Here is a 27,295-nt window from a genome sequence, read left to right as displayed (position 1 = left end):
CAAAACCAGTCTTAAGTCGCTGGGGTATATTTGTAGCAATAGCATTATTAATATAGCATTATTTTCTCTCAATATTTTGATGTTTTTGCACCCTCAGATTCAAGATTTTCAAATCGGATAGGATATTGTCCTATCCTAACAAACCATGCATCAATGGAAAGCTTATTATTCGGCTTTCCGATGATCTATAAATCTCAATTTAAAAAAAATTGACCCTTATGACTGGTTTTGTGGTCCAGGGTCACATATATGACTCCCATTTGAAGTTTAAGAATAAAAAAATTTAATGCCACAGCATAGTTCTGTTCTTACCATAGTGCAGTGCGGTCTGTCCTTCATCATCCTGTGAGAGAAAAGAAGTTTAGAGTTATAAAAGATATCGACTATTACAACTACTCAACTATTGTGAAACTCTTTATAGACACTTTCTAATCTTTCTCCATAATGACTTAGATTCCAAAAAGAACCATAAAACAAACAAACATGTTCAAGTGTAAGGCCTGCCTGTTGAGTTCAACTACCGCCACATGATGCAGCCTAAAACAGGTGATTTCAACTTGGAAAGGATTAAGAGAACTGATTAAACATTGATTTCCTGTCAGATAAACAATTAGATCCTTTAACCTCCAAAACAGACTTTTGAACAAATAACCAGGATCAGAGAAGCTTGAGAACTTTGTTTAGATGGACATATAAACCAGTTTAATATGAACAAACCTTTGACCCGCGTGCTCAACGAGGCTATGAGGCCATCATGCTGTATGTGTATAAAGGTCTAGGATGATCTATTCATTGTCCCCTGCAGGGACCGTGTCCGATGCATTAGCCACGGAGACCAAGGGCATCACACAACAATAGATGCTTATACAATAGGCCCAATCTGCCTGGTGTGCTGGTGACAAATTGCACAGCTTGTGGTATCAGAGGTGCGATGCAGAGAAAGCCACATTTAGGGCAAGGATTAAGGATCCTGCGTGTGTGTGGATATAAATCCAGTGGAATGCAACACTCAAGGGGTCGAGAAGTTCCGTGGATGACACGTGTCATGGAGCTAAATTATACTTTAATTGCTACTTCAATGTGTCTTCTCACCTTAATAATGATGACAAACGGCATTATTGTTTTGGCTGGGTGGTTGGTGGAGATCATCAGAACCCAATGAGAACTACAGAGAGAGTTTTTATGACATGTCGCACGTTTGCCCCTCTGACACAACATCAGCCTGCATTATCCTCCATAGACGATATCATTAGCCCACTGTACAGACTCTTGCACAGAGGATTTACTCTACAGGTCATGCATAGTGTTTAAATTTGACCGTAGACTTGTTATCATATTGAAAAGCTTACAGTGTAACACTCTAACAAGTAAAAAATACTGAATTATTAAATAAAACAGAGCATTTTAATGCTGAATTTAAGTCACATAAGTCGGATTAGGCCAAAATGACATTGTTGAAGTCATTTACAAACATTATAAACACTACAAACTTGTATTTTAGTTCTTGTAACTCTACAAATTTAACATTATTCAGAATAGAACAGAATTTTGAAAATTAAGTATAAATTAGCATATTAGTATAAATGACATATTACGTTCCTGTATAAATAACTTTTATTATAAACACCAAGCATAAAGCGAACGTGAAATTTAAATCGCATAAAATGCGAAGGGCCACAAATTACCATTTGCATCATCAGACTTTATTAAAGAAAATATTTGCAGTTTTAATAATAAAAAAGAAAATCTAGACCAAAAAAATGGATTAAAAGTTTTTTTGCTATATTAATAAAAAAAAATGCATTCATACTCAAGAGTATTGAACAAACTCTATATTCAAACAAAACATTCTTGAGCAAATAGAGTTCTTTAGAGAAAAGGATTATTTTTCCTGTTTATGCCCAAAATAGGGTGGAGTGCACATTACTGAGCGCTAAACACATGTAATCTGTTTCATACTGGACACCAGAGGGCGCCCTCATGTGGAAACTACACATAGGCATCACAGACATAATAGAACTCATGACGCTCCAGGAAATCCCTAATATGAGCAAAGGCATCTAGCTATAGCTATGACTGAATAAAAAGAAGATATAAACGCTTAAACTGATCAAACATGAATACAGTAAACACACGAATGACAATATATGGTTTATCTGTGTTCTTCAAGCCATCGCTGGTATTTTCATAAAAATAAAGTATATTTATGATCCAATGCTAATCCAACGCTGGCCGTCTGTTGAGTACCCCTTTGGAATATAAGATGCAGCACATTTCAGATGATAACAATCGTGTTTTGTGTTCTGGAAAATATGGTATAGTAACATTTCGCTGTCCGCCATTTGAGCTTGTTGCAATACATTCTGGGAAACATGATGCTCCAAAACAAGATATTTTGCAGATTATATTTTGAAACAAGCTTCGCATCAGGAGAGCCTATGATGCCTTAAAATGCCTTAAAAAGTAGGTTTCAGAACAGCCATTATCAATTATCCAAACGTGATGCTATCGTTCAGAACTTTGTTCTTTTAAGCTGTAACCGAGTGAAATTTCTTCTCCAAAGTAGTGAGCCAAGGTGGATGGCCTTGTCAGTCAGATGCTGCTTAAGTCTGATCCCATTGTTCCTAATACAAAAATCTTCATCGCACCAGGGCCAGGGCTCTCAAACGATCCTAGAGTCAGATGCTATTGTTTATGGAGAGGCGAGAGAGCGACTCCCAGGGGCTCTCTGATTGGATTAGCTGGTTAAAATCCTACTAGAGGAACAGAATACTGATGCAGTCTCTCTCCTCACCTTCTCTCATACAGTTACTTCCCTCTGAACAGGATACGGAGTACACGAATATTGGTTAGCATAATAAAATGCGACAACACAAACAGACATAGCTGTTTTTGTTTTTTAATTAATGATAAACGTTTTATGTTTTAATTTTCACATTTTCTTGTGATGCAAGAAAGATAAGAAAATAATTTTCATAAATTTGATAATATATATATTAAAAACACTCTTTTATTCACCATGATGACCATAGTTTTCACCAAAATTCTATAGTTACTACAATAATTTTTTGCAACTGTGATAAAACTGTGGTAACTTAGAACCAACAAAAACCGGTTTGATTTTAATGTTGCAACAATAACTATTAACTATGTTATTTTGACAGAACACATCACGGTAAGGGAAACATTGCAACTTAAAATCATATTATAAATACATTATTAAATACAGAAATTAGTCAGTTAGAATATATATTGTTATGACACATGCACTGTTAAAAAAAATCAAAAGACAAAAAATGAGCAAAATTCTTTTTCCTTCTCGATAGAATAAAGACTGGCAGATGTTTATGAGAATGGTCGATATGAAGATGCACATAAATACATATAGCCATAATTAAACAGTCGAAACATAATCTTCTTTCACTAATCTTGTGTGCAGGCAACATCCGCATTGGCCCAGAGCTCTAGAGCATGGACACAAGAGGCAGTGTGAGGATGGAGACAGCAGACAAACAGGTTGGCTCGAACATAAACTGCTATGATTCATGGGAAATGGATATAGACATACACCTGTTAAATTATTAAATACAGAAATTAGTCAGTTAGAATATATATTGTTATGACACATGCACTGTTAAAAAAATCAAAAGACAAAAAATGAGCAAAATTCTTTTTCCTTCTCGATAGAATAAAGACTGGCAGATGTTTATGAGAATGGTCGATATGGAGATGCACATAAATACATATAGCCATAATTAAACAGTCGAAACATAATCTTCTTTCACTAATCTTGTGTGCAGGCAACATCCGCATTGGCCCAGAGCTCTAGAGCATGGACACAAGAGGCAGTGTGAGGATGGAGACAGCAGACAAACAGGTTGGCTCGAACATAAACTGCTATGATTCATGGGAAATGGATATAGACATACACCTGTTAAAGTTAGTTTATTCGCACTAGCAGAATCATCTACTGTAATATTTTAAGTACACCATTCAACCCTGGGATTCTTTTTAAACAGTACTGAAGAAATTCATAAGTGTGCTGAACACTTATTGGATGCTTCTCCTTCACTATCTCCTTACTATTACTCAACTAACTCATTTCTTCAACAAAAAACAAAATAATTCTTTATTTTTATCTTATCTTAATTTTGCCAATTAAAAACATGCAGCTCTGTGTGTGAATGCATGTATGTGTGAGCGCCTGCTTATATGTATTTATGTGTGTGCGTGTGTGTGTGTGAGGGGGTCAGAGACTAATGTCTCTAGAGCAGTCTGATGGAATCAGGCATACATTGGATTGTCCTCCATTTGGTTTTCAAGGGAGAAGCGCAAAAGTCGAGTAAGAAGCCAGCATAGCATTTTTCCCAAGAAAACTCCACCCTAATCGAGAAACTACATAGAAAGAAACTGCTAGACCTCTAGGTTTCCTTGCATTGCAGAAAACACAAATATCCCAGATACATGTGTGAGAGAATACATATATATATATTTGTATACAAAAACCAATTCACATCCCAATGTGGATCATAGAAACTTATATTATTGAAAGACAGGAAAAAAAGCAGTAGGGTTCAAAAGTCCACGATGAGAACCTGTGATTCAAAATTTAAATTCATTTTTCTACTCTTGTTTTTATGCTGACAATAGCAGCAAGTTAAATGCAGTGCACTTTGGTACAAAATACACTACCACTGAAAAAAAGTGTTTTTCTTTTAAAAGAAATTAATACTTTTATTCAGCAAGGATGCATTAAAATGATCAAAAGTGACAGTAAAGACATTAATGATGTTTTAACCGATGTTCTTTTGAACTTTCTATTCAACAAAGAATACTGAAAATAGTCATGTTTCCCTAAAACATATTAAGCAGTACAACTGTTTTTAACATTGATAATAACAAGAGAGAACACCAAATCAGTATTTCTGAAGGATCATGTAACATGATCCTAAATATTCACCTATACCATTACAGGAATACATTATTTTTTTAAATTCTATTCAAATGGAAAACAGTTTAAATTGAAATAATATTTCACCATACTACTGGTTTACTGGATTTTTGATTAAATAAATGCAGCCTTGCTGAGCATAAGAGGCTTCTTTAAAAAACATTTAAACAATCTTACCAACTCCAAGCTTTTGACCGGTATACAAGCTTATACAATCTAAACTCTTCTATTCACATCAACAAGCCATCACAGATCGGCATCAATATACACTCAAAAGTGTACTCGAACACTTCTCTTTCCCATTACTGTCAATGTATTTCAATCCATTCAGGGAGCATCGTCTAATCAGACTAACCCAAAGGGACCTCAAAACAGCCCTCTGATGACAACACAGAGTGGAAAGACACAGGAAGAAAGTGAAAACAACAATATAAAAGCGATTAGTGGAATGAGGACAGTGTATCAGGGTAAGTAAGAAATGGGGGAGTAAGAAATGGAAGAGAAATAGCAAAGATGAAGTGAAATATAATAGTAAAACGGATTAGACTATGTTTCTGAGGCATCTGTGGTAGAGGCAGTCGTACCATCTGTTTAGGCTTCAATGGGAGCTGGCATACATACGCTGCCCACCAGGTCACTAAAAGCTTTCATGTTTTCATACCAGCACAACCCGGCAGTTCCCCGTGGCATATGGTAGGTGTGCTGGGAGCCACCGTCACAGCTTTATCTAGCACGACTAAATCTCTCACAGGAACACCCTTTTTCTCTTTATCTCCCTCTCTCGCTTGCTTTCTTTCCCTCTGCTGTCCCGGACAGAAACATTAAACAAATGGGGAAAAATGCACATGCAATTATGATTTATGATGACTGTATGCAGGGAGCGCAGGGTTTTTTAATGACCCTGGCAGTAGACAGGAGGAGGAGAGAGGGATAGACAGAGGAGTGAATCGATATAACCACACGGCATTCATATGCAGATACGCTTATGATGAGCAGGTGCCATTAATCAGAGCATTCAGAAAATGCAGCCGTATGCATGATCATAACACCTATAGTCTTACACAGATATAATACAAGATTTATGAATATCTGGGTTCCTTCTTCTTTACACTAAAGAAGTTCATATCCTTTTGCATATATTAAACTAAGATATTCAAGCTGCAAAGAGGGAATGGATTATTGTTATGCGGTATCTTTAGTAATGTTAAGAATGACTAAAAGCTGGTCTTATAATAGTTATTTATGGTATAATAAACTGTGAGAATTTTTTGTCAAATCTAGGCACTCAATTCTAATTTTTTTAAAATTCATAATTTAAATATCGATAACATTAAGATTCATTTCTTGAGCACCAAATCAGCATACTCAAATGATTTCTGAAGGATCATGTGACACTGAAGAACGGAGTAATGGTTGCAGAAAATTCCATTTTACTGCATTTATAAAATTTTAATTGTAATATTTCACAATATTACTGTTTTTTAACTGTATTTTGATCAAATAATTGCAGCCTTGGTGAGCATAAAAGCTTTCTTTCAAAATGTTACAGAAAGTGAGAAACACTAATACCACAAAACATTAAAGAATAATTGATGCTTTCTGATGTTTGTGATGTTTTCTTACCGAAAATTCTGTAATTTTCTGATGATATAATTAAGTACCTTAATACATTAGCAATTAAAACAATATGTGACCCTGGTTCACAAAACTAGTCTTAAGTCGCTGGGATATATTTGTAGCAATAGCCAACAATACATTGTATGGGTCAAAATTATAGATTTTTCTTTTATGCCAAAAATCATTAGGATATTAAGTAAAGATCATGTTCCATGAAGATATTTTGTAAATTCCCTACCATACATATATTAAAGCTTAATTTCTGATTAGTAATATGCATTGCTAAGGACTTCATTTGGACAGTTTTAAAGGAAATGTTCTCAATATTAAAAATGTTTCGCACTCTCAGATTCCAGATTTTCAAATAGTTGTATCTCGACCAAATATTGTCCTATCCTAACAAACCACACATCAATGGAAAGCTTATTTATTCATCTTATTATTATATATCTCAATTTTGAGAAATTGACCCTCGATTTTCAATGAGAGAAAGGAAAATTGTAATTAAATTAAGGAGTACCTGGAACATGTCTTATTAAATTGCTGGTGTACCGTGTAAGTGCATAACACATGGGGAAAAATAAAAAATGGCAATATCTTTTCAAAAAAAATCATTAGGATATTAAGTAAAGATCATGTTCCGTGAAGATATTTTGTAAATTTCCTACCGTTTTTAATTTTTGACTAGTAATATGCATTGCTAAGAACTTCATTTGGACAACTTTAAAGGCGATTTTCTCAATATTTAGATTTTTTTTTTTTTGCACCCTCAGATTCCAGATTTCAAATAGTTGTATCTCAGCCAAATATTGTCCTATCCTAACAAACCACACATCAATGGAAAGCTTATTTATTCATATTATTATTATATATCTCAATTTTGAGAAATTGACCCTCAATTTTCAATGAGAGAAAGGAAAATTGTAATTAAATTAAGGAGTACCTGGAACATGTCTTATTAAATTGCTGGTGTACCGTGTAAGTGCATAACACATGGGGAAAAATAAAAAATGGCAATATCTTTTCAAACCCAAGTAGAAAACAAACACTCCTACAACACTGTGATTACAGAAAACTAAAGAATAAATAAAAACCACAAAACAATAAAAAAGTGAGTTTAATATTTTAACTAATATATTAAGACATATATGATGAAGACACAAAAATACTGCATAGTAGGACTGACCCATATGAGTGTGCAGACAAGGGTACTTTCTCGTTGGGAGAGCTGTGTTAAAAGGATCAGGCGGGTGGACCGCTCCTAATTGAATCTATTTCACCTCTGTGTGCAGTGTGTTAACCTTGCCAGCCAGTCTGTGTGTGTGTGAGGGTTAGCCTGTCAGTGCATATCACTCAATCCCAAAATGTCCTTGACAAACCCTCTGTAAAGATCATGTCAGGCTTTTTCCCCTCACAGTACCATCTCAAAACACTCGAACATCTTCACTGAGGCCGTTCAACAGAGGGCATCCATCACACCACAATCAATTATCAACATAATGCAGATGATGGATACTATACAATAAAACAGAATCTGAAATCTGATTGGACGGTTTGGAGCGACTGTAAAAAATATACACCTGTAACCGCACATCAATTCTGTATTAAAGCAGTCTATATACAGTATGAACAATACCAATCCCATTTTGGATAATGAAGTATATTATTTGATGGATGAAGTTATTATAATGTAATTATTTATTGAACACTGGTCAATTTTTATCATACTACTGCTGCTCCCATTGCATAAAAGAAAAAAATCATTCAAGTTACCAAAGGCTCTTGTGACATAGGCCTATTATTTGACTAAATCCTTATTCCTGAGAATAAATATGCACCTAAATTGAAAATATAAACACAATGACATTATCTGCATGTAGCTATCACAGACTTAAATCTGTGCCTTAGCAGTAAAAAAACACAAATCGAGAGAGATATAGAAAGATGTAGACACATTGTTTCCAAGGAAACACTTATGGAGGACGGGGCTGTTTAAGTTGGCTGTAATATTCAGAGGGAGATTGATTAGTAGCAGCACGACTGATTGATTTTTTTCTTTTACAGTCAATCCTGGAGGTAGAGCAGCGTTCACCTCTCTTCTCTCTAATGCACAACAGCATACGTATGTTAATCAGCTGCATAACCAGCACTCACGCCTTCCTACAACCGCATTAAATCATTGTCTGGGTTTTGTTTTTTGTTCTTCTTGAATTAGTGACTCTCTTTTCCCATTGACAGTCCTTGGGTAAACGCAGAGCATTTAAAAAGAAGCGCAAATTAAAACAAAACACATTCGTGGAATTCAGTCCCGCCCCCTGTCTGTGTCTGCGTCTCAGTGTCCACCCCAAGGGACATCTTAGGATCCATTAAGCAATTTCGCATGAGCCAAGAGTGGCGGAAAATTACCATGGGCAAGTCCAGGATCATCAGAGCAGTTCAAAAGGAAATACATAAAATAAATAAATGCATAAACCGCTCTAATATGAAAATCAATGTTGCAGGCTCAAGCTAAATCGCTGTGGGGGGAAAAACTAATAAACCACAGGGCAAGTTCTGCCCCTGCTGGGAAATATGCTCAATCTCTCTCTCCCTCTTTCTCAGCACACAGCTGTGGACAGCTTTAATGTCCTTCACAATTTATGTGGATGGTTTGAAAACAGGAAGAAAACTGTTGAGTGTACGTATTGTGGCAAGGCGGCAGGAAGAAGGAGAAACAGATGGTTCTGGAGAGGCTTTTCATCAGAGGAGTTTAGCTGCCTGCGGCTAGAATGAAACACTTCGTCGAGAATGAATTGAACCCGCTGATAGCGTCGTTTATTTTCATGTGCTTTCTGCATTTTAGCACACGATTCACTGAGGGAATTATGCAAATCAGGAGATGGCGCAAAAATATGTGCCGAATTGTGCGATTTCGCCGGCTGGCCATTTTGCAGGCCTGTCTGGTGTACTTTAATGGGACTTGCAGCAATGTGTCAGTGTTTTTGTTCTTAAACACAGTTGCATGTGTATATTTCTCATGCTTTTATACAAAGTGGTTTACATTGTGTTCTCTTGGTATCAAACCAATGACCTTGGTGTCAAGTCACCTTTATTTATATAGCGCAGTGTTGCCAAGTTGGGCACTGTTGCTGCGGGTTGTTTTTCATGTCCACGGGTTGAAGCGACTCCAATAACATGGTATTTATCCCCTGCAATGCGAATTTTAACTGGGGATGCAATTGGGCTAGTTTTGGGCTAGCTTTGAGTAGAGATTGGGCCTGGGCCTGGGCAACCCTGATATAGCGCTTCACACAATACAGATTCTGCTGCTAGCACCTTGGTCTACTTTTTGAGCTGTATCAGCATTTTAAAATAAAGTTTTACTTATTAATTTACAATGCGATATAAACATGGACCAGTTATGCTTTTCCTCCATCCATTAATGATCATAATTTGATAATTAATGCTGCTACAAACATTCAATTGTTTAAACAAAACTGCACTACACCTTTAAACAATGTTAAAGGGATACTCCACCCAAAAATGAGAATTCTGTCATCGTTTACTCACCCTCATGCCATTCCAAACATGTATGACATTCTATCTGCTGTAAAACATAGAAGATATTTTGATGAATGTTGATAAACAGTTTCGGTTCCTATTGACTTCAATAGTATATTTGTCCATACAGTGGAAGTCAATGGGAACTGTCTGGTTATCAATAAGTTCTACAGAGGAAAGAAAGATATACAGGCATGGAACGACACAAGGGTGAGCAAACGATGACAGAATTTTCATTTTGGGGTGGACTATGCCTTTAAATGTGACTTTTGTGAATAATAATCCATATTTATAAAATAAATTCCATAATAAAACCTAATTTACATAAAAAAGTAGGTGAAAAGAATGACGATTATGCTAATGCTTACAGGATTCTTGTGGCTCAAAGAGCAAAGAATAGCACTGGCAACACTAAGGTCATAAGTTTAATTCCCAGGAAATGCATGAACTGGTTCCAAATATAAAAGTTAATAATTAGCCTGAATTGATTTGCAAAGTGTTCGTAAATCACTTGTCTGCTAGGGAGAATGCTGGAAGTCAAACTAGAACCATAAACAAATATTTGATCAATTCTATTTCACCTACTAAATGATGAACAACACAAAACATGTTTCACTTATAAATTAAAAAACTAAAAAACTAAATGCAGAGCAGGGACTTCTAGGAACATTATTAAACAATGATTTGCACAGATTGCTTTTTTTCTTTGCTTTCGCTAAAATGAATTGAACTTCCCAATACTAGCACTAGCAATCAAAACTAGAGAAACCAAAATCGCTCAGCTTCAAATGTTACCCTACAATGATTACAATTTGTATAGCAAACCCAGCCTCAGATCAGAAGCAAAACTCTTCTGAAGGAGCTGTAACTGTGTGACTCTCAGGTGTTTCACCCCATGCGGCTAAACCCTCCCACCATTGAGCCCCATTCTCATGCAGCTGGCGATTGGACGCCTCTCCTCGCCAATCTTATGACAGATTGCTTTGGGGATTTGTTATGACGTGGAGGATGGAACCATTTGTCATAGTGGACCTGTGGCGGCAGCAGCAGAAGGACCTGAATGTGTAAGAACGTTCTCAACAGGGAATTTTAAACAGTTGCTGGGATTAAGAAAGTGTGTAGAAACAACCATTTTTTTCAAACCTACCTAATCTGTAGTCTTCCAACTACATTTCATGCATCATTTTAAAATAAAATGATGCAACAGGCGACATTTTGTAAAACCAATCAAACCCTTAAAACTGCTGTCAGGAACTAGCACGAATGCAAAACCTCAAATTATCTTTCCATTTCCACAGCGCCACTAAATTACCTGTAAATAAACAGCATCCTTTCTCTGTCCCAAACAATTCCTCACCATGAACTACTAGTAGCCCAGGCAGATATTTATCACTATTGATCTACCTGGTCCTCGCCAAGGCCTTTTGTTCTCTCGGCTCCAGGCTCTGACCTCAATTAAGTTATGAATTTCAATCTGATGGACAGAGCGTGTGGCCAGCGCAGCCGTGCAAGAAGGGGAGTGGATTAATTAGACACAGCGGCTCTGGGATTCACCCTCCACTGCTGGCGGCTCATGTTGTTTTCATAAGTAAACGCACACCGAGAGAGGAAGGACAAAGATGAGAGAGAAAGACAGAGAATTAACAATGCAAAAAAGCAAGCAAGCAGTGGTTCAGGCTAAATATTAAAACTGCATTAAACTTGATGTTTCAAAAAAGTTCACAATACATCTGACTGGCAAATGAGTTAAAATACCAAACTGACTATATAAAAATCTTGCTTGCATTTCCAAATCATAATGCACTTTTGAGGCAGCAAAACATAGTATAAATTATTATGAATTAATGACCAATCACAAATCAGTATGCAAACAGACTTAAGAAGGAAGATCAACTGCAATTTAGCTTGCATAAATTATGATGCCGTCATCTCTGTCTGTCACTGTCTGTTTTGAATGCTTAGATGAAACTTCGAATTTTAAATCTTCAGTCTCAAATTTCTTAAAAACTATAACGTTTACAATGAGAAAAAATTGGTGTAGAAACAATTTTCACTCAAAAATCGCTAGTACTTTTCACAATTACAAAGAAACGGCAAGTAACACATTGAGTTAAAAGTGAATTTTTAAAGAAGACTGAAATTTATTTTATTTTATAAATTAACGTATCTTTTTATTTACTTTTTTTACATACAGTGTACCAAGTTTTATGTCAAAGACGGAAATGATCTACAAAACAATGTTTGAACTTAGCCTGTACATAAAGCGATTCAAACTAAATTAACTGTGGAACATTTATACTTGGGACAGAATATTTGTAATATTTGTAGAAACCATTTATGAGCTCAGAAATTGCTAATAAATTTAGCAATTAATTAAAAAGAAACAGCTAGTAACACACTGAATTAAACATGGAATTTTGAAGTTGAAATGTTTTCTTATAATCCAATAAGTTTAATTTACAACTTTGAAAAATCACTTTTTTGCTGCCTTCCAAGCAATGCAAAAAATAAACATTATACAGAGTGCTAATCATAATGTTTTATATTTTCACAGAAGTTTCACCTAAAGCATGCTTCTTTGTTTGAGAGAAGCGCTCATTAGTCAGGCCTTTGAGACTCAAAACATGCTTTGTGGTGTTAAGCTCATTAAGCTCTATGTCCCATGCATTGTTTAACATGCAAATAACGTGCAAAACATCTGCCCCTGAATGAATAAAGAACAGTTTAGAACTGTGTGTGTTTGTATACATCCATTTTAAGACCGAAGATACAACTAGGAGGTGCATAATTGCAGTAATAAGTTGAGCTTGACCAACACCTATGAATCAAATCTCTAATAAATGTTGTTTGTGTTCTGTTTGGTATTCACAGAAAATTGGATCCTGCATCAGCAGCTGTTCACACTGAAAGTATCAAAGTTGCTCACTAACATGGACCAATCAGCTGTGAGCTTGAGGTACTGCTACAACATGTAGAATATACACTGTCATTCAAACGTTTTTAAAGAAATTGATACTTTTATTCAGTAAAGATGCATTAAACTTATCAAAAGTGACAAATGCTGTTCTTTTGAACTATATTTATCAAAGAATCTTAAAATATATCACAGTTTCCTCAAAAATGTTAAGCAGCACAACTGTTTTCAACATGTATAATATTGTTTTTTAAGCAGCAAATCAGCATCAGAATGATTTCTAAAGAATCATGTGACACTGAAGACTGACGTAATGGCTGCTGAAAAATCAGCTTTGCCAACACATGAATAAATTACACTTTAAATAGAAAATATATTTTAGATTGTAATATTTCATGATATTACTGTTTTACTGTATTTTTTAATCAAATAAATGCAGCCTAGGTGAGGAATAGAGATATCTTGCGAAAACATTAAACATCTTTCCAGTATATGGATAAAACTAACGGTTAGTAGTTAGACGATTTTTTATTATTTTTTTTAAATAATGAATTTCATGCAAAACCATCAACACATATGATATTTGTAAATAAATAAATCCAACTAATTTCAAACATCAGAAATGTAAAAAAATAAAAGCATGTCATGATGACAAAAGCACAATGGATGTTTTCATTATAGACAGCTTCATTGATTATAATGCGAATACTAAGGTTTTGATGCATCAGGCCTCTCATATAGACTCTCATGCACAAGAACACCTGTCCATAGTTGATTGTGTTCTACTTCCTCTGCAGTGCAGTTGAAAACAACAGATGCATGAACTCCTGAAACCAGACTTTACCAATACAAATCTGACTCTACCACACATGAACTACATTCTATGAGCGTGAAAAACGGATCCCCCCAAACTCTCCCATGTGTCCCAGTTCTGTTCAATTATGCAGAGAGAACTGAATATATGTTGTGTCGTTGTGATGTTGTCCAGGTGGCTGTTGACAGGTGGCATATGAGCTAATCTGAGAGAACAAGGGGACTTTTTGCTCCTATTGTGGTTCCCCTTGATCCAGGATTACACCAAAACACCACCATATTCAAACTACCACATTCTCCACGACCACCGCATCCATCAGCTGATTAATTTCAATACAATTTTCATTGAAGACATAATAGCCTTTTTTCTCCCTTCCTCCATTTTCAATCAACAAATTAAAAATATAAACCACTTTTATCTTTATTCGACACTAAGCTGAAATCGGATCATAGCACAGATGCGTGAAAACGCTGCCCTCGCTCACAGTTCATGGCTCACCCATTATTGCTCTATTGTAATATTTTCATTTATAATGTTCTACCTTTAGTCTTAGATTTTATATAATCAAAGTCACTTGGAAAATATGAATGTATAAGTATCAGGAAACATTTATGAATAAGAAAAGACATCTAAACTGAGCTATTGTTTTTTTCTTTGTGTGCTTTTCAAATGCAGTCATGGCTCACACTTGAACCTAATGAGTGGCTACGAAGTTTTATATTGCTATCAAATCACACTTCCTGAAAGTATTAACATAGGATAATAATTTTGGCAGGAGCAGTAGCATGATTTAATACGGCCATATTTTCTCTCATGCCACCTGAACGCTACTTAATAAATCTGCCCTCAATAATTCTCCTGCTGTAGTCCACAATATTCCCCTTCTGCTGGTCAGTGCAGTAACCCAAAAGAACTTTGAAGGAATTCTGTAGACTCTATAAGGCTGATCCAAAAAGAAGCAACAAAAACAGGCCAATTTATGTCCAAATTCAAGTCATGATTTTATTTCCAAGGAAATACAACGCTTGGCTCCAAAATATATATGTATTTATTTTCACATATTATAAAATATTAAATAATAAATTGTAGTATATATTTATGCTATACAAGGCCGGTGATAAAATGTCTGTTACATCTACTATCACGTTATGTTGTCTATTTCAGCTCTAGTGGGGATTTCACATTAGTCTAACTGTTAAAATACAACAATAGAACAGCATTGATTGTTGTTGTCTAGGCCAAGCATTTTCTCTCCACCCACACAATTAAGGTCTACAGCCACCAAAAAATAAATAAATAAATAAAATAATAAAAAAAGAGAGTCATTTGCAAATGTTCTGATTATATGGGTTGTATAATGCAAACAATTTGGCTGATTACTTCCAATTGATTTGTCTTAGCGAGAATCAGATCAAGCCAGTGACCGCATAACTGTACTTCACCGTATTAATTTCCCAATGCAGTATTCAGCCAGCTTAAAACAAAGCCAAATCTGCCATTATGACCTGTAGTGTTTTTTTTTTTAAATACAGCTACCTGCTTATAGTGTGTTGCTTAACGCCCACCGAGATGCTGATACGATATCTCTAAATAATTAAAGTCCAGCCGCTGCTAAGCTCAGGGATGGAGGATGGCAGCAGGACTTCCCAGTTCACGGTTCTCCTAGATTAGCGATGAGGAGTTTCTATCAGCTCTGGGATCAAAAAGTAAAATATGTACTTCTATACAAAATATATAGAAGTTCACAGTATTTCGCACAATTTTGCGATTTGCTGAAAATTACATTTAAGACTCTTATTAAATTATTAGGGTTTTTGAAGTTAAATTAACTTTAGTTGCATTATTTAGATTAAGATGACAGCAAAGGTAATCTGAATGTTAAAATCTAGGAAATGAGCATGCACAATTAAATATTCATTATCAACTGATACAGTAAATAAAAGAAAACTCTCATATCGACCTATAACCAATATATTGTGCACCCAGAATACACAATATATTTGTCACCATATTGGATCCAGTATTGGTCAAATATTAGGACTATCAAATAAATAAAAAAATGCAATAAATGAATTGCATAATATGCAGATTAATTCATGAAATTAATTCCATGAATCTCAGAAGTTTATATTTTTTTGCTTTATTCCATATCAATGAACCGAAACCCATTACTTGTCTAACAATTTGCAGCAATCCATTTTGCAATTGAATAAAAATGAATAAATATGTTAATTTCCTTTTTTTACTTTCTTACACCAAACTTTAAAATGGTAGTCTGTCACAGTTTCCATAAAAATATTAAGCAGCAAAAACGGTTTTCAACATTGAAAATAATAAGAAATGTTTCTTGAGCATAAGAAACTTAATTATAATATTATGTTTTTGCATTTTTGATCAAATGAATACAGCCCTGGTGATCTTAAGAAACTTCTTTGAAAAACATAAACATCTTAAAGACACTAAACTTGTAAACAAAAAATCTAAATCTAAATAAATAAAGGCACATTTATATGTATAAAATCAGTAACCAGACTAATGATTAGCAATTTTAAAACATAACTGAGATTTAAAAGAGGGCAAGAGTAATCTAAAATGTAAACATATAGAAAATGAGCATGCGCCATTAAATATTCAAAACCAATATATTGTTTGTTTTATTCCATATCACTGAGCCTAAACCCATTACTTGTCTATAGTTCACAGCAATCGATTTTGCAATTTCATTTGTCAATCTGTGTTTGTTGATGGACAAAATACTTATTTGCCATCACATCGGTTCTCAGCTATAGCATGAATACGATAGCCATTGTTGATCAGCCAGAATGTCTTAATGTGTGTTTACAGACTCACCTGGCTATTGATATCAGCGTTGTTCTGCAAGAGTAGAGACACCAGGTCTTTGTGGCCCCTGTCACACGCCCAGTGCAGGAGAGCCCGGCCCTGAAACACACAAATAATTCATTACCATCAAACTTCACAGAGTAAAACTCATGGTGGATACAGATACAAAATCTCTGCGCAGACAGTTTCAATTTTTCGGCTCGGTTTTGCTTCAGACAATGCACTATACGTCTTTTAGGCAATCTAGGGTGTTCAATCCCATAATTCAATCCCTTACTCTCATTTAGATACAATTATTTAATAAACTCTCTTTCCGGCTTTGATACGGTGCATAAAAATGAGCACCAGCCAAGAGGCGTGGAGAATATTCAATAACATCCCGTATTTGCAAAGGACCTCTGCAACCCAAAACCATAGACGTGTCCACAGACCACACAACCTACAGGTCGAGTCCTTCAGATGGATGAATCCCTCTTCACCTCTAACACATTCATTTATTCCCTTTTGTTATGCGGACCTCTGTAAAGTTAACTTCACAATAGATTTCTCTCCTCCAGAAAAAATAAATTATGCACAACAATTTATAACTCAGAGCCTTTAGACCCAACTATTTAACGACGTGCTGACAGGATGAGTTCTTCTCTGGCCACCGTGCAGGCGAGAGAGAAGGGCATTGTGGGAGGGAAAGATCATGGGCGCTCCAGAAACAAATTGCAGTGGGACGGGAGACTCTTTAGCAGTGATTGATGCGGTTCTGGGGACAAAAAGAGAGCAGACCCTTGATCACCAGCCCCGCCCCCCAGGCCTGAAGCCACTTGTCCCTATCAAGCCTGCAGAGTTCATTTTTCAGTGAAGGCCAATTAGATAAAGCCAACTCCTTAAGTCGTATTCCATGGCTGAAATGATATTGATCTCCACTGCTGCATGTTAAAATTGATATTTATGAGAGAGTCTGAAGCCTTACACCACAAGAGTTTTTTTTCTTTTTGGAGAGGAGGGTGTCCCCTGGACTGTTTGTCAAATTTTCATCAGAGATATAGCCAAACATTTGTATTTTCTCCTACTCTACTCCCAAGACACACCATTCTCTGGATCCGTAGCCCTTGATTAACAAATTGTACTACAATGGCTTTTTGGACATGGTGCCATGATAATACCATGGCTTCTAGATATTATATTTTTAAAGTAAAAAGAAAAGAATCACACATGAGTATATACCATAGTATATATTAGAGCACCATTGTATTATTATTACACCCATTGTATTATATCACATCATTTTGGATTGACCAAAACTGAGTTACCAACTATGTTTTTGTCAAACTTGTAATTAGAAGATACAAATAACAACCTAAATGATTTAAAAAGTGGTTTAAAAAGCTAAAAGTAGTTAGAAAGCTGCTGCTAAATCTTTTTCAATTTCATATGTCATTTTATCATAACTTGTTTCTGCCTTGAAATTAGGTAATAGTAAAATTAGATATAAAATAAGAAAAGTTGCCATTATGAGAAATAAAGTAAACTGCAAATGCAAAGTAAAAAGTCACTGTAAGTTATAAAGATATGACTTTAATAATAATTAGGTCAGTTTGGGGTCAGTAAATTTTTTCCCCCCAAGAAATTAATCATTTTATGTAGCAATTATCAGTTTCCACAAAGATATTTAGAAGCACAACTGTTTTAAATATTTCGTGAGCACCAAATCAGCATATTAGAATGACATCTGGCTGCTGAAAATTAAGTTTTGCAATCACAGGAATAAATTATATTTTAAATTATGTTCAAATATAATACAGTTATTTAAAATTTTTATTTTAACTGTATTTTTAATAAAATAAATGCAGCCTTGGTGAGCATAAGACACTTCAGAAACATAAAAAAATAAAAAATGTATAAACCCCAAACTTTTGAAAGGTAGTATGTATATATATATATATATATATATATATATATATATATGAATTTAATGAAATTTTGAATAACTTAAGTATTTTGCTGTAAATAAAGACATGTACGATTCCATGTTGTTTTTGAAACAAATGATTTCCTAGGACATTTAACACTCAGTAATTAAGAAATTCTACTAAGTTGTGAATGCAGAAAAGGCTAAAATCATCCTTCCGGTGACAATGTCTCAGCAAACATAACTATATCATCTTCCCCAATTTCCTTCCAGCTATGCGGAAGAGCTGTAGAAACAGTAAAGATATAGAAATCCCACTGATTACACCTTCCTGTCCCGGGTGAGAGCTGTGGATTAAGTGTGACAGGCATGGACTCTACTGCGGGGCGGTACATTGAGCAGGGCTCAGAGCAGATGAATAGGAAACCTCTTGCTTTACAATGTCCTTGCCAAAGAGGGTGGAGAGCTGCCGGCTCAATTGCCTGTAATTGATGGGGCTGTTCCAGCACAAACAGAGAGAGAAAAGGAAAGCAAGAAATTCTTGGGACATTTGCACAAATGAGTCCAGCCCTCTTTTGTTCAGTTGGAGGGGCTCGTGCCTATCAGAGGCGTGTGTAGACCTGTCGTCCACAGGGCATTTAAGGCATCACCATAATAAGACAGAAAAACATGACACACAATGCATGTCATAACAAAGCAGCAGAAGAAACACCTAAATTCACACTGACCATTTAGGAAAAGCTCTTCGATGTGTCAGATGTAAGTGCATGTGTTAGAGCGCTGTTGTTTTCAGTTAACATGATCTAATTCAGAATGTGGTGGTAGAGTGATGGTATGAGATTGTAATATCACAGTACTTTGAAATATACTGTTGAATTTAAAAAATAAATGTAATATAGACAATTTCCTTAACTGTTTTAAATTCCTATATAATGTAATTAATGTAAAACACTTGGACCCAACTGTATATCGAAAAAAATAAACTATTTATTATCCTACTATTTATCATTTATAAATAACATTCATATTATTATTACTATTATAGCATCATCAAAAGTCTAAGACCACTAATAAAATACTTACAATTAGTATATGTATTATTATAATAGTATTTTTTCCATTACATATTATATTATTAGAAAAATTATTAAAAATTCTAATAAATAAATAATCAATTTCAAGTAAATAAATCTGACCTTTTTTTTTTTTACAAACGAGTTTAAGATAATTCATGTCTTTAATTGTTTCAAATTAAATTAAAATAATATAATATAATATAACAATATAATGTAATATAAAAATCATATTTTCTCAAACATTTAAAGCCCCCTTTACATGTCCAAAATATTATTTAAACTGTCATTTATAAATAACAGTAGTAGTAGTTGTAGTAAATAAGAATGATAAAAGTAAAGGCTCAATATGAATAACTTTTCATAACATCATTGTGGAAATATTAGCGAGTATAGATAAAACTGTCATCTTTGAGCAAGTATTTTTAAGACAAAGCAGTTTTTCAGATTATAGAATCATGTGGAACTACAGCATAATCAGTCAGCGTGTCTCTCAGATTGCCAAACACAAGGGCAACCCTAAATAATCACGTCCACCTTCAGTGTGTGGCCATGGTTGTGCAATCCTTTCTATCATCTCTCCAGTAGCGAAGTGTAAAGCGTGTGGTATCCCCCAGGTCCCAGCACCCCTCTGGTCACCATCCACTATCATCCCACATGGAATAACTCCCAAGTTTTCCAGTTTATCCTGATCTATTGTCATCATCATTGAAATTATTTCCTCACTGCCCTGCACTCAGCTGCACTTGTACATTAAGGGTAATGTATTTGACCCCTGCAGAGACGGGCCGAGTGGTAGGAGGTCAAATGGCAGCCGTGAAGCTCATCTCAGCCCAAATTAAACCACTGGCAACAGCCTCTGCTGAAAACATCAAATGGCATTATGTTTAGAACAGAGCGCATACGTCACATCTGAATGCTGCAGCGAGTCAAAGCCACGCTGTCGGTGTTTAGGACTTCAGGTTGGAAGCGAGGCCTCATTTCTCACAGGTATGACCTCGAGCATGTAGCACAGCTTGACCACAAGCGCAAAGTGGAAGATGGGAAGATGGCAGAAACATACATAATACATATATACGTACATGTACATAAATACAGCAGATTTTAAAATTCAATAGTGCCCTCTAGAGGTTAATCTGTTGAACTGCACTAGCAGGACAAACAATGGTGGATTGACAATGGCTGCCATCTGGCCGACCTGATGGTGAGCCAACTGGTTCCCCACTTTCAGAATTGGAGTGCTGAAAGAAATGAAACGGGCCAGTTGGTCACGATGATACATGAATAAAAATGGGTTGAGTGGGTGGATGGTGCATCCAGTGACCTTTGGAGTTTTAGATGTGTCGGAAATGCACGGATAGAGAGAGAGAAGTAGGGTGAAAGATAGATGCTGTGCTTCGATTCACAGGGTCCCTACGCAAAAAAAAAAACATAATTTTCATACACACATATATATATATATATATATATATATATATATATATATATATATATATATTACATAAAATAATAGTAAAAAATACTACTATATAAAATAATACTATCTGTAAGATGTTTTTGAAGGTATCACGCTCAAAGGCTGAAATTATTTGACCAAAACATATAGTAAAAACTAGGGTGACCATATGTGCCATTTTCCCAGGACGCGGTTCCTTATGCTTTCAAAATGCTCTCGAGGTATTTTGATGGCATACACCGATCGGTCTGCACATGCAAACAAAGCCAAAACCTAGATATTTTAGGCAATATAGAAATCCTGGCCAGGACGTGTCCTGGGAAAATGGCACGTATGGTCACCCTAGTAAAAACAGTTATAATTTGAACTATTTTTACAATTTAAAGTAACAGTTTTCTATTTTAATATATATTAAATTAAATGTATTTCTGTGATGGCAAAGCTGAATTTTCAGCAGCAATTACTCCAGTCTTCAGAGTCCTTCAGAAATCCTTCTAATGCTGTAAAATGTTTTGTATAATTTATAATAATAATGTATTATTAGCAAATTATATAAAATGTGAAAATATGTAAAATTTTATTACATTTGATAAATGTATCATTCTATTTATTTCATAAATTTAAACAATGAAAAGCCTACCTCTTCATCTCTTGTATTCACTTCCATTTTCTTGGAGCTGATGGCCTCGCTGACATATTCGATGTTGTTCTCTCGGCAATAGTCAAAAATGTTTTTGTCCTCTTCCCTAAAGTCAAACACAACAAGAGAGAAAATACTCTGAAAGAATGTAAAGCAATGATCACACCAAACCTTTTACGAGATTTCATAGAAATCAATTAAAGAACATTTGAAATAGCATTAAATCGTAGTAAAGAATTAAGAAACGCAATAGTCTAATATTAAATATATTACATAACCAGGGTCAGGGCTGTCGCTAGAAATTCTAGGCCCAATAAATATATATTGCTGAGTGATCACCCAAGAAGGAAGATAATGCCAGACTAAACGGGGCTAAACTGATGTGCACAGGTGCCGCCAAAATCATGTTACTGGCAGGCGTCTCATGGTCACATGCTTATCCACCTCTGTGGATGCGCATTCTCAGGAGCCTGGCGCTCACCACAGCAGTTTTAATTATTTTCCTCTCTAATCACCTTGTGGCATTTGGGCCAAGCCAGGCAGGGCAGAGCGAGAGATCAAGAGAGAGAAAGAAAAGGGTTATAGGGGATGAGGTACAGTTGGCTGGAGAAATCTCATTAAGAGATTTACCCCTGCCCCTCTTGCCCATGCAGGATGGCAGATTAATTGCATTTGGAGCACTATTGTGTGGCCGCCCCTCACTGTCATTACAGGGCAAGGGCAGATGAGACTGGCAGCGGACGGGACCTTTGTGCCTGAGAGACACAGGAAATAGACAGATTGGCCAACCTAAATGAACTGATTTCTGAGTGAATCAATGCAGTACAGAGTATTTCAATGTTATAGAATCAATACACTGACACAAAATAAATAATAAATATAATACATATTAAACATATACATACTGTAGGGGAAAAGGTATGTGACAAACAGATTATTTTCATATTCTGAACAAAATACGTCAATACATTAATCTACAAATCTACATAAAATTCAATAAACTACTCACAGTAAGACAAAAACATTTATAGCAGATTCCACAAATAAAGTACAAAAAATGGCCTGGAATTTAAGAATTTATTTTATTATATTAAAATATATAAAATAAATATGAATGAAAAAAATTATAATGAATTAATTATTATTTATTTAATTAATAAAAAAATTATAAATAAATAATTAATATTTATTTTATTAATATTAAATTAATATTTATTTTAATTTGGCCTTAATTTTGTTATTTTCAAAATTAAAGTTAAATATGCTAAATTTATATAAAAAACTACTATGTCAGAATGGATACTGGAGTAAGAAATGTAGTTTAAATTAAGCTATTTTTTGCCTATATATGCGTGCAGTAAACCTGGCCTTATCTCCGCTGTAGAAAATAAGGCTGAATATGTAAGTGTGTGTGGTCTTACCATGACCCAGTGTGTCTGTGCCATGTGGGCATCATTCGTCTCCCGGGGCAACTAATCAATAAAACTGCTCATTCGTCAGACTGATGCTGGTCTGTGCTTCTAAAGCCCGAGTACACACACGCACACAAGCACACGCTTACACTTGATTAATAGCCCACTGATAAACGACATGGCATCAGCGATGCCGCTGAGAATGCTGGGAAGGTCACTGGCTACTCTGTCATTCCACACCGCTTCATCAACATTTTCTGACTAGTGAGAGATCAAACAAAAGATCTATGTTGATGTTTTCACACACAGACTCCAATGCAGATTATAGATGTGAATCTGTGTAAATCTTCAAATATTAAAAAACAGATATTACAATATAACAAACAACTCTTTAGTACACAGCATGAGTCTTTCATGCTCACCAGGCCATGCTAAAGAGATCCTAAAAATGAAAAGTCTGTCATTTTTTACTCACCAAACATTTCCCATTGATTTTCATTGTATTTCTGTACATACAATGGAAGTCAGTGGGAACCTGAAACTTTTTTGGTTACCAAAATATCATATGTTCCACAAAGAAAGTAAGTCAAACAGGTTTGAACAACATTAGGGTGAGTAAATGATGACAGAATTTTCATTTTGGGGTGAACTATTCCTTTAACACCATCAATCAGTGACAGGTAGAGCTGACACACAAACACACGCCACACCTTGTCCAAACAATCACCGCCCTCCAAAATAGCCCGATATTCTGAAACTGACACCTCTCTATCATGCATTCTTCAGAGGAGAAATATTCCTCATTCTTGACTCCTGCAGAAGCACAGGGTTATGCAACTTATCAGCTGCTGTTTCCCAAGTGAGTTTAAGCTAAAAAAAAATTTTTTAAATGAGATGGCCTTGGAGTTACAGGTCATCTGGTTTAGCAATCGGGCAATGCAGAAGCCATTAACACTCTCTAATCAAATGCTAACGAGAGGTTTGAATATGCAGGAGGGCTATCAATCACCGAGCTTGGAAATTGGAAAGCAGCGAAGCAGTCTGCATGGCAGTCTGATTGGGTCACGCACGAAATGGGCCGCTCAGCGAGCGACAAATGGGAGGAGAGGAGGGGGAACGGGATGTTAATTGCCTCTTTGCTTTTCCGTCCCCAATGAATGACTCACATTCTCCTGGGACACGTCAAATTGGGGAATGAACCCCTGTTGCATTGATACTTTCATCCATCCATGCCTGGATCCATTTTACATTCTTATCATCGATATAATCATAAAAAAAGTAATTAAACTCTACCGCTTCCTGAGGCCTCTTCACCCCCTATGCATGCATACTAATACTGTTAATTTAAGAGAGGTAAAACCATGTGAATTCAGCCCTTAATTACGGGGCGTCTGGTATATGTGAGTTCCATGAGCAAGAAAATGAATTATGCCACACTGATGCAAGAGTGATCACTGGATCAAATAAAAAAAAACTGAAGGAAATTATAATAAAATCTTTATATTCATAAGCAGGACTTATGTTACCTTATCTTTTCCTCTTGGTATAGAGAGCTAACCGCTGGCCCGCCGAATCCAGTTCGCTTCTCTCCTCCTCTTCGCTCTGATGACTGAAAGAAAGACACAAAGAATTATGTCACACACAAAGAAGAAACAGGAAATTTTCATAATGCCAGCAAATGAAGCCTAGAGATCCTTTTAAAGGTTTTAAAGGAGTAGTTCACTCAAAAATTAATAGTTGTTTGAAATGTACTCACCCTCAGGCCTTCCAAGATGAGTTTGTTTCTTCATCTGAACAGGTTTGGAGAAACACTTGCAGGCTTGTATTAAAATACCATAAATTCGAGCACTTTTCTTTTGTTCCTCCAAAGCAGGTGCATATAACAACAGAAGTGCACAGGAGTATTGTCTAACCTCCCTCCCCGGCTCTATATCTCCATCTCGTAATGGAGCTTCCTGCCCTCTTTTAACACACTAACACAATCAGTTCATTCTGTAAGGTGGGGAATTTGTTTATGTGCTTTTGTGCTGTCTGTCTGGATGGCAGTCAGATTGTGTTACCTGCAGCAGAATCAGTGAAAGGGATGTGTCTGTTCTGACATGGGGATTATGGGTAAAAAGCAATAAGGCAGAGAGAAGATAGATATGGAAAGAATACAAAAGCAAAAGAGAAAGGAAAAGAGTAAAGGTAGAGAAAATTAAACGTAAAGGAAAGGGTTTGAGTTAAACGACTCAAAATATATTTGGATATTATTTTTTTATAGGTGTTGGTCTGTATAATTTGGAATTTACTGTAGGAATAAAACTGTAATAAATTGCAGACACATTGCAGGCTGGTCTTAAACCTGCATCATTGATATAAGCATAATGAACATGAATCTACAGTTCCAATAGAAAAGGCATAGAAATGTAGCAACTCTATTTCTGATATCTTCTGAGTATTATTCTCAACATGGGATATTTTTCTACAAGCTGTTTGAGGATGATGCACAACCACAACAACTGCACAATCAGACACTGCTCTCTTCTGGATGTGTTATTCAGTAATATTACCCTTAAAATGATACATTTTCTCAGTTTAAACATTTGATATGTCATCTATGTTGTACTTTGAATAAAATATTTAAATTTGAAACTTCCTCATCATTGCATTCTGTTTTTATTCACAATTTGTACAGTGTCCCAACTTTTTTGGAATCGGGTTTGTATAAGCCACTACTATTAAACAAAAGTAAAATGCCAGACAATCTCCTAGCTTCGTATCGTGTCTGCAGGTGATCTCATATTAATGTATCATGATTTTACAGTATCATAAACTATGTCAATAACAAGAAGGCTGGGTTTACCTGTTTGAACCTGGCGTACAGATACAGCAGCTGCTCTCTACTCGCTGTCTGCACGAGATCTCTGACCCGGTCCGCTGCCGCCTCAAACTCATTCTCTAGATCGGCTCCTTCTAATCGAAGCGCTGTATCCCCAGCACCACAATCAAATTTCCCTAATCCGAAATCTGAATCCGAATCGGATCCTCCACCGAGCGGCTCTCCGGTGTCAGGCCGTGCTGGATCAGTACCGGAGCCCGTCGCTGAGTCGGGGGAGGAGGACGGAGATCTAGACGCCATTGAAAAGAATTTAAATATCTTATAGGGGTAATCAACAGTATTTTACCTTAATTATTATTAATTTATAATAAAAACAGCGCAGGCAGTTGACTGCTATAGTACGTTATCCGTAATCCGATTCAGTCGGACTTGTTTTGAGAATTGGTCCGTGAATGGTACGTCACAATAATAGGCACGAGTGCGTCCTGCGACTGCTGCTAACAGTTCCAACGGTTTTTAGGTCCTACCAGTTTTACAGTAGACGCTTGATGTGTGGAATGGAATACTGCTACCATACTAGAACTTTTATATGTATTATCTATTAAATCCATAGATATGATTCTAGTGATTCAATCTCTCACTATATATTTTACTATACTGTATTACTATATTACTATCAAGTATTGGCCATCGTTTCAAAATTTTGAAAGAATTTCAATTTAAACACAGAAGAGATACAAAAATGTAATTTACATTATATGGTTTGCAACAAACCTTATTTGCTCTTTTCTTGATATTTTTTTTTAGCACTTAACAGGGATTTCTGCGCATATTTTTTACAAATCAGACAAAGTCCACAAGATGGCACACAAATCACATTTTCCTGAGCGAATTTTTATCTTACATTTCCTTGCACATTTCTGGCTTGGAGTGTAGTAGTAGTCCAAAAAATGTTTTTTATACTTCCCTGTGTTGCCCAGAAGCTATAAGTGCCACCCTGGTGTTCTAAAATATAACAACATAAAGCAGGAATGCAGGCCTCTTAAGGGGCATAAATCAGGTCTCTATGACCTTGAGTCAGCAAGCAATATATCAGTTAAATGTAAGTAAGCAGATTCTACATGGACTAGAGTGAAGGGCTCAGATGGACTGCTGGATGGCTGGTTTTAACTTTATTTTGCTTTGCAGTATACTCGAAACATTAATGCCATTTTAATCCTGATTAATATCCATCTGTTTAATAGCATATAAAACATATTGATATATTTGTGAAGATTGTCTTTCCCTTTGATAGTAGTATATGTTCTTTTTTA

General features: G+C 35.7%; 1 protein-coding gene across 1 annotated transcript in view; it reads right to left on the bottom strand.

The window, feature by feature from the left end:
* The window catches only part of LOC107599041 (acyl-CoA-binding domain-containing protein 6-like), a 36,626-nt gene extending 9,609 nt beyond the window's left edge, over positions 1-27,017 (bottom strand). The window contains exons 1-6 of the mRNA XM_016290526.1: positions 26,887-27,017; positions 26,007-26,271; positions 24,688-24,770; positions 21,750-21,855; positions 16,687-16,776; positions 313-343 (exon numbers count right to left, since the gene is read on the bottom strand). Coding sequence (XP_016146012.1) covers positions 313-343; positions 16,687-16,776; positions 21,750-21,855; positions 24,688-24,770; positions 26,007-26,271; positions 26,887-26,900 — 589 coding nt within the window. The 5' untranslated portion in view covers positions 26,901-27,017. The remainder of the gene's footprint in view (positions 1-312; positions 344-16,686; positions 16,777-21,749; positions 21,856-24,687; positions 24,771-26,006; positions 26,272-26,886) is intronic.
* Between the last annotated feature and the right edge of the window lie 278 nt (positions 27,018-27,295).

Source organism: Sinocyclocheilus grahami, unplaced genomic scaffold (genome assembly GCF_001515645.1).
Source record: "Sinocyclocheilus grahami isolate Dianchi unplaced genomic scaffold, SAMN03320097.WGS_v1.1 scaffold259.1, whole genome shotgun sequence".
NCBI lineage: Eukaryota > Metazoa > Chordata > Actinopteri > Cypriniformes > Cyprinidae > Sinocyclocheilus > Sinocyclocheilus grahami.
Note: the sequence above shows the minus strand (reverse complement) of the source record. Positions and strands in the feature narration are given on the sequence as shown.